Source organism: Corythoichthys intestinalis, chromosome 6, assembly GCF_030265065.1.
Source record: "Corythoichthys intestinalis isolate RoL2023-P3 chromosome 6, ASM3026506v1, whole genome shotgun sequence".
Classification (NCBI taxonomy): domain Eukaryota; kingdom Metazoa; phylum Chordata; class Actinopteri; order Syngnathiformes; family Syngnathidae; genus Corythoichthys; species Corythoichthys intestinalis.
In genome coordinates this window covers 54,827,258-54,841,381 of record NC_080400.1, presented here as the reverse complement: position 1 = coordinate 54,841,381, position 14,124 = coordinate 54,827,258, and the positions used below count along the sequence as shown (strand labels likewise).

At 39.3% G+C, this 14,124-nt stretch overlaps 1 protein-coding gene across 6 annotated transcripts in view; it reads right to left on the bottom strand.

Moving 5' to 3' along the window:
* Positions 1–6,481: 6,481 nt before the first annotated feature.
* Positions 6,482–14,124, bottom strand: part of aasdhppt (aminoadipate-semialdehyde dehydrogenase-phosphopantetheinyl transferase) — a 58,058-nt gene continuing 50,415 nt past the window's right edge. For 2 of the 6 annotated variants that reach the window (XM_057838510.1, XM_057838509.1), the window contains exons 9-10: positions 7,268–7,336; positions 6,482–7,180 (exon numbers count right to left, since the gene is read on the bottom strand). In XM_057838510.1, coding sequence (XP_057694493.1) covers positions 7,001–7,180; positions 7,268–7,336 — 249 coding nt within the window. In that variant the 3' untranslated portion in view covers positions 6,482–7,000. The remainder of the gene's footprint in view (positions 7,181–7,267; positions 7,337–14,124) is intronic. The other 4 variants (XM_057838511.1, XM_057838512.1, XM_057838513.1 and 1 more) reach the window with 3 other exon arrangements.

Sequence of the window (14,124 nt, the reverse complement as noted above, 5' to 3'; positions counted from 1 at the left end):
TTATTTTTATTTAGTTTTTTAGAACCTTTTCATTGCCTCAAAAATACTTTTTGGATGTATTACCTTGGCATACTTGCCGATCGATTGGGTCCGATCACGTGATTTTCAAAGTATCGGAATCGGCAAAAAAATATCGGCCATGCCTTTTTTTAATATATATACAGTATATTTTTTAATTAAATCGTTTTCTAATTGTATTTAAGGTTACAAACATAATATGTTACACTCATCCAGAGTCTTTAGTTTAGGCTTAAGGTAGGGTTATCAAATTTATCCCGATAGCGGCGGTAGTTAATTTAAAAAAGAAAATGTGTCATGTTAAAATATTTAATGAAGTTAATGCATGCGCTGCACGACCCACTCTCACATTGTCACGCTCAATCTGTAATGGCGCCAGTTTACCTAAATAGAGAGATAAAAGGCAGCGTAAAACGAGTAGGGTGAATTTTGGCAGCCTTTGGAGCCTTTTTTTAATTGGCTAAAGCCTTACAATCCCTCTCCCTACGATTAGAAATAAATGGTGTTAAACTCCTTTAGCGCATTTCTACCTTCATGGGAAACAATGTGGGGAAGCAAGATAGCACTTGATCTTTGTCTTTACACCTTAAGTTCGTCCCCAACGCAGAGAAGATATATCATGGGTGCACTTCCCATCATGCATTTGGGCAGAAGTTAAATGCCTGAATTATCATTTACTGGAAGCTCATAAAAATCCACTAGATGGCAATATTTAGTCACAATATACAAAGTCACATCTGGCCTTTAAGAATTACAAGTCTTTCTATCCGTGGATCCCTCTCACAGAAAGAATGTTAATAATGTAAATGCCATCTTGAGGATTTATTGTCATAATAAACAAATACAGTACTTATGTACTGTATGTTGAATGTATATATTCGTCCGAGTTTTATTCATTTTTTTCTTAATGCATTGCCAAAATGTATATGATCGGGAAAAATTATCGGGAATGATTGGAATTGAATCGGGAGCAAAAAAAAAGCAATCGGATCGGGAAATATCAGGATCGGCAGATACTCAAACTAAAACGATCGGGATCAGATCGGGAGCAAAAAAACATGATCGGAACAACCCTACTTTTAACCATTGTGTTTCTTTGTGTTAGCTCTGAAGCAGTTGACCACATTTGTCACGTAGCGTATTTAAACAGTCCTTATTCAATACAACAACATTTAAGTATTTTCTTAAAGGGATCCTCTACCTTAAATACATGTAGGCTCTAATAAACCACTATTGTTCTCTTGTACTAAAATATATTGTTAGAAACACATAAAATGTTAAATCAATGGCAATATTTTATAATATTTAGAACACATTTTGACCGATAGTTGGCGCAATGTTTTGCGGGCTCGCAGTGATGACGTGAAGGGGGTCTTTCGAAATGTGTAGCGTATACAACAATTGCGTATTGCTGCCTAAACTCGCAAAGTAAAGTGCCACGATGTGCTGCTTTTGGGTGCAATTTCCAGTCAAATTGAAACAAGGGGAGTGATGTGAGTGGTCAAGGTGGAATTATTATTTTTTGTGAATAAATGTGCATATGTGGAAGCTTCTCCCCTTTTTAGTCCCTATATGCACGTATCCTACCTACCACGCGTTACAACTGGCGCACGAACATTTTTCCAGGATCCTTAGTCAAGTATGGGATCCGTCTATTTCATCGCGGCTGCAATATTGGTTTCGGATCTGTCTATTCATTTTCTGGATTCGACTTTCCCACAGCAGCTTTTCGGATCAGTCTATTTTGTGGATTCGACGGCCTGATCGCGGCTGCAAAGTTGCCATGCGATCGGTCTAATTCCTGGATCTGCGAGTGAGTGAAAAAACACAGATTTGGATTACTATTGTTATCTTTTTTGTTGACTATTCTTTGTGGAAGTTTTCCCCAAATCACACCAAATAATTAAAACACTATGGCACACTACAGTGACGACAGTGACTCTGACATGGACATTACTTTTATGTTGGAATTCGTCTGGTGACATTGTTAAAAAAAAATAATAATCAGACTTCATGTTCAATTTGGCAGATCCGGCAGCTCTTGTGTATATAAAATAATATAAAACCCTTGGGGGGAAAGACGGAGATGAGTCGTTGATGGCTTTCTCCACTTTATTGTGGCAACAATAAGAAAACAAAATAATAGCGGACTGCCGCCACATTCGACCGCAAAGTTTTGCTTATCGCTGATCCCCTCCTCGCCTCCTACTACAGTTCGGAGCTTTCGGCAGGAAGTGGCGTCTAATGGCGTGAGGAAAAGTAGTTTTTTCACACAAGCGAACAGATTACAAAGCACCACTTCAGTGTTCTCCCGAGACTACATTTCCCATGATTCACTGCGTGACCTGCGCGCTCGCTGATTCGCTGCCAGACGTTAAAAGCAAGACGCATGTTTTTGTCACCTGTCAGCGGCTCTGGTACGTAAAACACAAACTAGAAGGCTATCAAGCGATCACCGTGAAAGAAACGCTGAACCGCACAAATGCAATGCAATGCTTGAAGCTTGAAGGTGGAAATACATAATACAAATACAAAAAAATGTGCACAAACTCACCGGCGGTGTGTGTCTCTTACTGCAACGTGACCGTGAATTACCGCGACGCCGACCCGATTATATGCACATCCACACCCCTTTCCCGATTGACAGTGGATTAACCCTTTCGGACAAGATCGTAGATGACGCACAATTTAAACACGCTTAACCTAGCAAACGCAACAACAACTATGATCGGGGATTGCCACAAGTTAACTTTCGGCTAACGTCGCTAGCTTATATTGTTCATTCCACAACAGTTGGCAGCTCTGCTTTGACAAAGTCATCAGTCATCTATCCAAAAATCACACTTACTTTTTGGCAAATCCTTGATCATAAGCAGACCGGTTAAGGAAGCAGGCATCTTCAAAGTGTTTGTAGCAGAGAACACTACTCGATGATGGCGTAAAATTCATTCGCTTCGTGAGAACGAAAGATGTCCATTTACGTGCCCTGCTATCCTTTGGCCACTCAAACAACTTTTCGTTAGAGTGAGAACAAAACATCACCACACACCGCCGTCGCATCTTACAGAGAAACAATGCAACAAACAATACTGTTCTATGGCGGACTTCCCTCGCGCTTCTAGGTGTGACGTTATTTCTGAAGATTTCCGAAGAGAGCCGAAGAAAAGCATTTTTGTTGTCAAGGACGCTGCTATGGGTTAAACAAAGAATCTGGAAGGGTTGCGTTAAAAAAAAGAACGAAAATATGCTTATAACTGTTTAGCCATTGATATTATTCAAAAACATGGTTGGCCAACCTTACTTCACATTACTGCTTTAAAGTAGTGCAAGTCCCTTTATTAAAAAAACAGGGACACTGGACCACCACTAGACTTAAACTAATGTATTGCAATATAAAAGTGAGATGCGGGGGGAATCTGGGATACTCAAGGACCGATCTACACCTGATGAATGCATGGATAAGGGATACTTCATTGGTAGAGCTGGCTGGCCTGATAACAGTCACCCTTTAATTATTTTTTTTGTACGTGAAAAGTTTTTTTTTTTTTTTAATAACTGTAATATTCTAATATTACTCAAAACTAAATAGGTACATATTTGAGTTATATATGCACATGGAAAAACAATAATTCTCAGCAATGTATTTTTCCTACAAAATATACTAGAGTTAAATCTGTCCTGCTAAATTTAAGATTGTATAATTTAACACTTAAGGTCCTGAGCCTTTATGTATGTGTTTTTAAATACTTGTTTTAAAAAGTACAAACTCTGAGGTAAAGTTATTTATTTATTTTTTTACAATTTTTAGGTGCGTTCAAAGTCCCCCCAGCAATAACATTTTCACAAATGATCACTCCAAATATAATGAATTTGACAGAACACAAAAATATTAGCTATGTTCCAATCGCATATTTTTGCACCGGAGTCCGAGTCACGTGATTTTGAAAATCTGCTGATACCAAGTGCCGATCCAATACGGAATTTTTATTTATTTTTTCAAATTTGAACAAAAGTTTCAAACATGTTACAATACTGTACTATTTATAGTACTTCCACTTCTTCCAGGAGTGTTGTGTAGCTTAAAACGTATATATTTTGGTTTGTTTTCTGGCAATGCCATTGTGTTCCAAGATTATTTTGTTACATTTTATCCCTTAAAAATATATATATTAAAAGCCCGATCCTTTTCACTCGATTCTGATCCTCTGAAAAATGCCGCGATCGGCCCGATTTCCGATCACGAGAAAGGGGACATCCCTAAAAAATATAATACAATAAGTGGAAATGGAGTAAACAGAGAACAAGAAAACAAATTATCATTTTGAAAATGGCTTTTTACTCTTGCTTCACTCAGCCCTTTTATCTCCCATATGTTGTCTTCTGTTCGTGACAGTACCTCGACCAATGAGATGAGTGGGATTTTGTATTGTCATTTTTCCGTCAGCTCATTGTTCAAAAAGCAGGATAGGCGGGTGAATGCGTTTCAGTGCATATTCTTGTGAAGCACTATTCCAGTATTTGTTTTTTAGTTAAAAAAATTTACTATTTTTGAGTTTGATAATATGAATTAAAGTGAATCCCTTGAAAGCTCAATAAAGGACGCATACTTTTGTTTCTGAATACCAGATGATTCTGTTTTTCAAGGGACAGTTGGCAACCCTAACCATGTTGTGGGCACTGGGCAGTGTTGTCAGTAACGCGTTCCTTTTTCCAAACCAGTAATCTGATTAAAGTTAGTTTCCTTAGTGCCTGTGCATTAATATTTTGTTATTGCCTGATAATGTATGTCGAATGAACAATACTGTAGTCATGTACGAAGGGCATTTCGAATAGAAAATGTTTTTGGGGAGTGACATCACACGTCATGTTTTCTAATCGTCGGACAAAAAAAACTGGTTACGTGTTTTACCATACTGTGTGAGCGCTGAGAGTTGCGGCCAAAACAACATACCCTTGCTTCCTCGTCAGGACGCAATGAATGAGGCAGAGGAGATACTACAAACGGCTGCATTTGCTCACTGGAAATACAGCCATTACTTCACATTTTTGTCCAGTAATATATCCGTAGGTTGCAAACTTTGCGCTGGCTCAAAAAGACTCGATCGCTAAAAACACCCAATTCAAGGAACCACTTGGAATTATAGCACAGCGGTATACAACTCTAAGCACAGCCTACACGTAATGAGAGCACTTCTACAGTTTGTAACCAGCCTTTACGTACATTTTATTGTCACAGTTTGTAACCAGAGGCGGAGATTGACTTGTGTGTGCGTGTATTGGGGTGAGGGGGGTTTGGGGTCGGGAGCTTAGTGTTGGGAGTCTGGGCCATAATTTGTATTGCATTGAATGAGTTGTGTCCAAACCTGGCCTTGACCTGTACTGTATATACAGTCTATACAGGCCAAGGCCATTTGGGGGCCCTAAGCAAAATAATGCAAAGGGGCCCATATTTTTGGCCCATCATTTCTGTGAAACCCATACATGCAATCCAACCCATACGTCCATATTTTGTATATTAATCAGATTTTGTTGCACTGCATACCTTCAAACTTCTCACCCCAAATGATTGTCAGTACTTAAAGTAGATAGCGCCAAACCTTTTTCTAAAAGAGGAAAGAAGGAAGAAATTAATTTTTTAAAGCTTGTAATCAAGTATCAAAACTCACAAAAGTCAAATAAAGCAAACTGTAGTAAACAAAATAGAATATAAATTAAACAATCGCCAGATTGGAGGCCCCCTAGACGTTAGGGGCCTTAAGCAGCTGCAAAGTCTGCGTATATGCTGGGCCGTCCCTGAGTCTATACATCTTGACACTGTTAGTGTTCAATCCTCGGTTCAAGCTTAGTTGTTGAAGCTTTTGAAAGCTTGAGTTTAAAGAAATTCTAAATATCCATCTTGCCTCCGCAGCTATAGTTTTGGCTAAGCAAAGCAAAGGACCATCTCTCAGGTGCTACTCACATGACCTGTTCGAAAAATAATTTGAAACCATTATGAATTTAAAGGATTCTTGTTCTTTTCATTCATTTTTGTTGTTTGTTATATTGCTTTACAACTTTTATTGAACAACATCTTCACAGCTAGGTATTTATTTGGAACGGGAAGTTAGGAATTTTTTACATTAAGCTTAATTTTCGAGTTAGCGGGAGTTTAATTAGTCGTTGGGAGCTGATTTGAACAAATTCCGTGCACTTTTTCAGTTATTTGTTAGTTTCAGGGCTCCGGAGTGGCTAAGCCAGCACAAGTCAATGGTGGTTGAAATCAACTCCATCGACTAATTAAAACTCCCGCTAACTCAGATTACCGTAATTACCTAAATATAACGCGCACCTGAAATTTACCAATAAAATCTAGGGAAAATTCTAGTACTCGTGTATAAAACGCACCCTAATTTTAGCACCAATAAATATGAGTATCATGTCTCGAACTTTTATGAAGTATGCGGTTGTAGTGAGTTTTAACATAATTCACCTGCGGAACTAATGGGCATGTTGCGACAAGAAAAATGTAATGGTAAATACCGGTAATAGACGAATAGTACAACAAAACCATTTTATTAGATGTGGAAAAATATCATCATGAAAAACAATTATTTACAACATGAAAATTGATTATTATATCACTGTTGTTTGGATCAGGTAATATTGTGCTAGTCCATGCTGACGCTGGAACATGAATCATGAGGAATCTCTTGTCGCCGTCCCTGTACCTGTGTATAACGCGCAACCATGATTTTACAAGTGCATTTTGGGAAAAAAAAAGCGCATGTTTTATTCTGGAAATTACGGTCAGCCTTATGTGAAAAATTCAATTACTTGCGATTACATTTCTGTTGTCATTCGTATGGTGAGGCAGTAAAGGGAGAAAAATTGGTAAAAACTAACTGATAAATTACTTCTAAAGTAACTTAGCTACATTGATAATAAAGTAATTAGTAAAGTAACTAGATTACTGATTACGCCGCAAAATAATTAAATTACTTTTTCAAGTAATCTGTGACAACACTGGTTGTGAGTCCCTTTTGTCTAAAAGGTGCTTCTGTTTCACTTTGAAGCTTTCCCAGTAGTCCGGGTCTTCTTCTGTCAGAGGTGAAGCTGACGCGATGAGGTCATTGAACGACAGCAGTGTGAAAGCAGTGGGTGGAGGAAGAGATGAGGTAGGATTCTGAAATGGAGTCAGAACAATTATGACCACCTGCAAATATATTGATTTCCAACAATACAGGCAGTACATAGTATATCATGCACTTACTGTACAGTTTAGCTTCTTCATTGCACTCAGTGCTACCGCAACATGATGATCGGCGTCAAGTAAACACTCCTGCAAGCACACATAAGAATTTTTTTTATGTAATAAGATGAAGACTATTGATTTCTATCGTCCTCCACACTAGGGCTGGGCGATACGGCCTTAAGTACGTATCACGATAAATTGAGCAGATTTACCACGATAACGATAAATGACGATAAATTTGCCCAAGCGGACTGTTATATAATTTGAAAATTTGAATCAATGCATGGAATACAAATCAACCGTTTCTCGTTAAATTTATTTACCAGCTTTCAATTTAACAATTGCACATGCAGTCTAAACATTAAGTATTAAAAAAAATCTTGTAAACAATAAGAATTCTAGTGTGAACATTTACAACAGCTTGTATGACTTGAAAAATGTACAACATTATAAAAATCAATATGTCAACTGTGCAAACATGTCATTCTAACACAAATGAATTGCAGCTTTAACAGTACACTTCAATTTATTGGTAATGGCTGCTGTGACATAATTATTCAACACAAGTGTTTACGTCAAGGTTTCAGTTTTTTTCCCCCAGAACATTTTTAAATACATGCACCCCCTACACAGACACAACCAGATTAAAGCTGTATTGCTCTGATGCCAATGAAACATTTAAGATTTTATGATGGCAAAATAAAACAAACACATACAGAAAATTAGCTGTGGCCATTAAACTGTCATACATATAGGCTTCGCTGTTGGATTATACTTTATGCAGAGTGCTTTACCATCATGAAAGCTTTCAGAGAAATCACACAGATACACCAAATAACGCGACATAATGATTGCTACATGAAGTCCGTGCCCAGTCCACTCATTAATTTCAGCCGTTTCGACAAGGTTAGAGCTTGGCTATCCGACTCCATCACGTTCATCACTGGGAGTATGAGTCACATTTGGGGAGGGGTAAATTTTAATTTATCAGAGACCAAGAACAAACGTTATGTATTACAGTAATATATTACATATATTACAGTAATAGCAGCTATTCATATATCTGTAGACTAAATAACATATAACTGCTTTCTCAAACCCTCAATGTCACTTCAAATCTCACTGTTGAAAAACTCTGCCAGCTCTACAAGTAGAGAACACAATTAAGCAGCCTGTACCTGCCGGTGTGAAAAAACAAACACAATGTAGTTGCACCAGGGTATATTTTGTAGGCCTAGCCAAACAATTAAAAAAAACAAGTAAAAGTGTGATTTACATCATAATCTGGAAATCATGGTACTTTTCTTTCAATCCAATAAATCTGCTTTTTTGCAGACTTGAAATGTACCATTCTTGAACTGACAGTTATAGGCCTGTCTCAAATGTATCTTTTTGATATTTTGAATAATACATTTATTTTTGCTAATCAAAGGTCAAATGCAGCTCCTCGGTGGCAAGGCCACGGGGGTCAATGAGATCCGCCCAGAGTTCCTAAAGGCTCAGGATGTTGTGGGGCTGTCGTGGCTGACAGGCCTCTACAACATAGCATGGACATTGGGGACAGTGCCTCTGGATTGGCAGACCGGGGTGGTGGTCCCCCGGGTGTGTTCCAGTTATAGAGGGATCACATTCCTCAGCCTCCCTGGTAAAGTCTTTTTAAGGGTGCTGGAGAGGAGGGTCCGTCGGGAAAATCGGATCTCAGATCCAGGAGGAGCAGTGTGGTTTTCGTCCCGGCCGTGGAACAGCTCTACACCCTTGGCAGAGTCCTCAAAGGTGCATGGGAGTTTGCCCAACTTGTCTACATTTGTTTAGTGGATCTGGAGAAGGCGTTCGACCGTGTGCCTCGAGGAGTCCTGTGGGGAGTGCGCTGGGAGTACGGGGTACTGAGCCCCTTGGTAAGGGCTGTTCGGTCCCTGTACGACCGGTGCAAGAGTTTGGTCCGCATTGCCGGCATTAAGTCGAATTCGTTCCTAGTGAGGGTTGCACTCCCCCAAGGCTGCCCTTTGTCACCGATTCTAGTAAGTCGAATTCGTTCCTAGTGAGGGTTGGACTCCCTCAAGGCTGCCCTTTGTCACCGATTCTGGTCTTAATTTTTATTGACAAAATTTCTAGGCGCAGCCGAAGCGTTGAGGGGGTCTGGTTTGGTGGCCTCAGCTTTGCATCTTGCAGATGATGTGCTGCTGTTGGCTTCATCAAGCCGTGACCTCCAACTCACACAGGATCGGTTCGCAGTCGGGTGTGAAGCGGTTGGGATGAAAATCAGCACCTCCAAATCCGAGACCATGGTCCTCAGTCGGAAAAGGGTGGCGTGCCCTCTCTGGGTCGGGGATGAGATCCTGCCCCAAGTGGAAGAGTTCAAGAATCTTGGGGTCTTGTTCACGAGTAACGGTAGGAGGGAGCAGGAGATTGACAGGCGGATCGGTGCAGCATCTGCAGTAATGCGGACTCTGCACTGGTCCGTAATGGTGAAGAAAGAGCTGAGCCAAAAGACGAAGCTCTCGATTTACCAGTTGATCTACATTCCTTCCCTCACCCATGGTCACGAGCTGTGGGTCGTGACCAAAAGAACCAGATCCCAGATACAAGCGGCTAAAATGAGTTTCCTCCGCAGTGTGTCTGGGCTCTCCCTTAGAGATAGGGTGAGAAGCTTGGTCATCCGGGAGGGACTCGGCGTCGAACCGCTACTCTTTCGCAGCCAGTTAAGGTGGTTTGGGCATCTACTTCAGATGCTTCCTGGACGCCTCCCCGGAGAGGTGTGCCCGGGACACGCTGGAGAGACTAAGTATCTCGGCTGGCCTAGGATTGCCTTGGGATGCCGCCGGAGGAGCTGGTTGAAGTGGCTGGGGAGAGGGAAGTCTGGGCTTCCCTGTTAAAGATGCTGCCCCCGCGACCCGATCCTGGATTAAGCAGTAGATGATGGATGCATGGATGAGGTCAAATGCTGGCCAACATCATTTATGTAAGTAGTGGTTCTTAACCTTAAGCTTCTTAAGCTAGCAAGCTAATATCTAAGTAGTGTTAGAACGATTAATTGATTAACTCAAGTGGTTCGATGAGAAAAAAAAAAAGTTTCAAATTAAGGCGCTTCGAGGATTCGTTTAATTAGAGTGGCGTTGTAATGGTTTGTTTTGAAGGTGTTTGTATTTAGTTTTATTGATTCGGGTGGATACACAGCCCTCTAGTGGCAACAGTGAATATGACATAACTCATCTAACATGGCAGGATCCAGCTGCTCTTTGTTATGACCAACATAAGGTTGTAAGTTTTTGTTTGACCTAATATGATTGTTTATGCATTTGTAATTTAGAGATATTTAGCAGTTTTTTGAGGAAATATGTGTTTGAATGATTTCTTAAGAGCATTGTAAAAAAAAAAAAAAAAAGGCTAGCATTTTATAGCATATAAGCTAGCGGAATGTTGCTATGCAAGGTAGCCAATCTTTTGTTGTATTTCGATCCTCTTTTATTAAAATTTTTATACCGTTTTAGGCTAAGTTCAAGTATTTTAATTTATTTTTACATGCAGTTATTGCTCTTGTGAAATGAAAGAGCAGCTTTAAGAAAAAACATTTGGGAATTTCATTTTGTATTTGCATTTAATACTCATTTCAAAGTGCAATCTTAGCAAGCCTTTGTTTTACATCTCCTAGAATTTATTCTGCATTAAATGTTCCTAATCCAATCACTCGTTTATTATAACTAATTGATAGATTAATCGATTCTAAGTGAATTCCTGTTCAAATTTCAAATTTATTCCAAATAATTTGGGCATTTGCTGTTGATTTTCACATTGGGAAATGAAATAAAACTCTTCATCTCACAATGTTCCTTTTTTTGTTTTCATGACTACATTCTGATGTTATTGTTGCATCTCATACTATTTTCATGGTCTAATGTGACGCCAATGTTTTTTTTTTTTTTTTTAATCTGCGCAGTCCATGTTGCCTGTAGGTCTGTTATACTTTCTAATACCAAGTCTAAGTCAACCTTCCACTGAGCAAACCAGTTTCTTCTCTCATTAGATAGAGGGCTAGCAGTTCAAAGAAATAAAATAAAGCCTTTTTGACACTTTTGCTATAGTAAGCATCCGAAAATAGTGTGTCTTTGTGTCTTAACCTTTGTCAAATCCCTTAAAACTTACTTACCGAACCCCTCGGCTTCGATCCGACCCAGGTTAAGAACCACTGGTTTAAAGAATTCTTTTTCTTAATGAATATTATTTGAAAAAAATCAAGACACTAGTGGTAGCTAATTACTTTGACACTCGTGGTAGCTAATTACTTTGCACAAAAAAGTATGGTTCAAAAAGGGTCAAACCACTATTATGGAACAATGTGAAGGAGCCTCAACTCCCTCGCGAGAAAACCTTGACACTAGAAGTGCATTAGGCCTCAGGTTGTGCTAAAGGGAAACGAGGTGAGGAAAGAGACACGCTGCTCTTTTTAGATCGCTCGTAACCTTTTAGCAGTCACATGTTAATTTCTCTGCCAGTGTAGGCGAGAAGTGAGAGTAGGGCAAAAGATAACATAAGAGAAGGAAATATTGGTGAGAAGACATCAAAGGTCGGTGAAGGCAGATGACGAGAAAAAAAACGAATTTGAGGACACAGAATACACAAAAAAAGAGAGAAGAACAATCAAAAGTGACGCTTTGAACGAGCTCTTTTCATCCCCGTGGACTGTTTCTCAATCTCAGCTGTTTGAGACCACCTGGGAATCAAAGAGTGGATACGTCCATTAAGAAACCCACTCAGCTGCAGGTGTTATGTTTGCCTTTTCACTCATTCATTTCAAGCATTTTTCTGCATGTCAACGGTTGCTCCTCCTCTACAATCAGACTTTACTCTCAATCACTGAACAGTGGTGGCTATTGTTATTTTCTAATGAAAAGTAGGAAACTGTGTGAAATAAATAGGCACAGAGATGAATCTGGAGAACACGGTGCCAATGTGTCTAAAGCAGGTGTTTATAACATTTTGCTCATGCTGTAGTCTGTATATTGCAGCAATTTCTAAGTGACAGGTCAGATTCTTTCCTGGCAGACAGACAGAACAAATCAACTCTTCTTAGTTTAACCACTTGCTGTTTTTCAAAATATCAACCTGAACTATAAAATAGTCAAGCTACACTATGTTACCAAAGGTATTTGCTAATCCATACAAATAATCAGAATAAGGTATTCTAAAGCACCTAGGGCATGCAGACTGTTTTGACAAACATTTGTAAAAGAATAGGTTGATTTCAGGACCTTAGTGAATTCCAGCATGGAACTGTCACAGGATGCCACCTGTGCAACAAATCCAGGTGTGAAATTACCTCGCGTCAAAATATTCCACGATCAACTGTCAGTTTTATCATAAGAAAAGGTTACCTTTGGATACAACAGAACCTCAGCAACGAAGTAGTATGCCATGTAATCTAATGGAGAGGGGTCTGTGGATGCTGAGGTGCACATGCAAAAAGGTCGCCGGCTTTCCGCAGTCAATTGCAACAGAGTTGCAAACTTGTGGCAATCAGATAAGCCCTATTTGTTATGCGATACTTTTAGTTTAGTTTTGAAAGTCCTTTTGAATGACCTTTGATTGAGCTGCTATGACTTTGTCAATTATCATAAAGTGGGTGGAAGTAGTTCTTCTGCTTACACATTATAAGCGAGAATTGATCCTCTTGACCTCATGAGTAGGGGTGGGAACTTCAGGGTGCCTCATGATATCATAAGAAAGATAACTGTATTTTTGCTAACATGCTAAAAAATCGTACAAAGGCCTGCCTCTATTGTTTTAGTACAAAACAAAGATATTAAAACCATAGTGTAACCAACAATGAAATACATCGACAATATAAGTGCATGAGAATGTTTGTGTGGGCCCTTAATGCAGGAAATGAATAAGTGATAAAAACCAGGGCTGCAGCTATCGATTATTTAAGTAATCGACTAATATAGAGTTGTCCTGACTAGTTGACGTCATCGATGACGTAAATGCGTTGACTAGCACAACCTCCTGTTGACAGTTAATGAAGGGTTAAAAAAATATATGCGGGGAAAGTTGAGAATGTTGGACGCTCAGTATGCAAGCGGGGAAAGCGGCACAAAACCAAAAAAGTGCACCAGAGTGGCCAAATTTCAATGAAATTAAGGAGGGTACACGGTTTTGTCCTGTCTCTTTAATGCCAAAATTGGTTGCACGTTGGCTGTGAATAAACACCTCACGCGCCGTCACCCAGTTGTAATTTTGGAAGACGACTGGAGATAAGAAGCTGGTAGAACGTAAGCCCATCTGACTAACTGACGACATGTTTTATTGAAGTTGTTAAGCCTGTTGCGATATGCAATTTTCACGGCTGCGTTATATCGCCGCGTGCGTGCATACATTTGTGCGTGTGTGTTTATGGCATATGAGACACCAGTTCCTTTCACAGATGTTTACTGGTCATCAACATGCCGTAAAATTAAAGCTCAGACTAGGGGTGCACGATATCCATTTTTTGAAACCGATATCAATAACTTCCTGCTCTTCAAGGCCAACACCGATACGATAACCGATAATATAGACATATAATTTTTAAATGTACAGTGGTACCTCTTCATACGAAGTTAATTCATTCCAGGACCATGTTTGTAAGTCGAAATGGTTGTATGTCGAGCAGGATTTTCCCATAGGAATACATTATAATTCCATTAATTTGTTCCACAGCCCAAAAACCTTCACTAAATCCTTAATAAATACTGCTATTACTATTACAAATGGCAATTACACATAGCAAAACACATTAATGATAAATAAAAAATTGGAATAATATAATAATAATTCCTGTGTTTGAGTTTACTTTCGCTTTCAATGTTTTCCTGAGTATATATATATATGAGTATATGAGT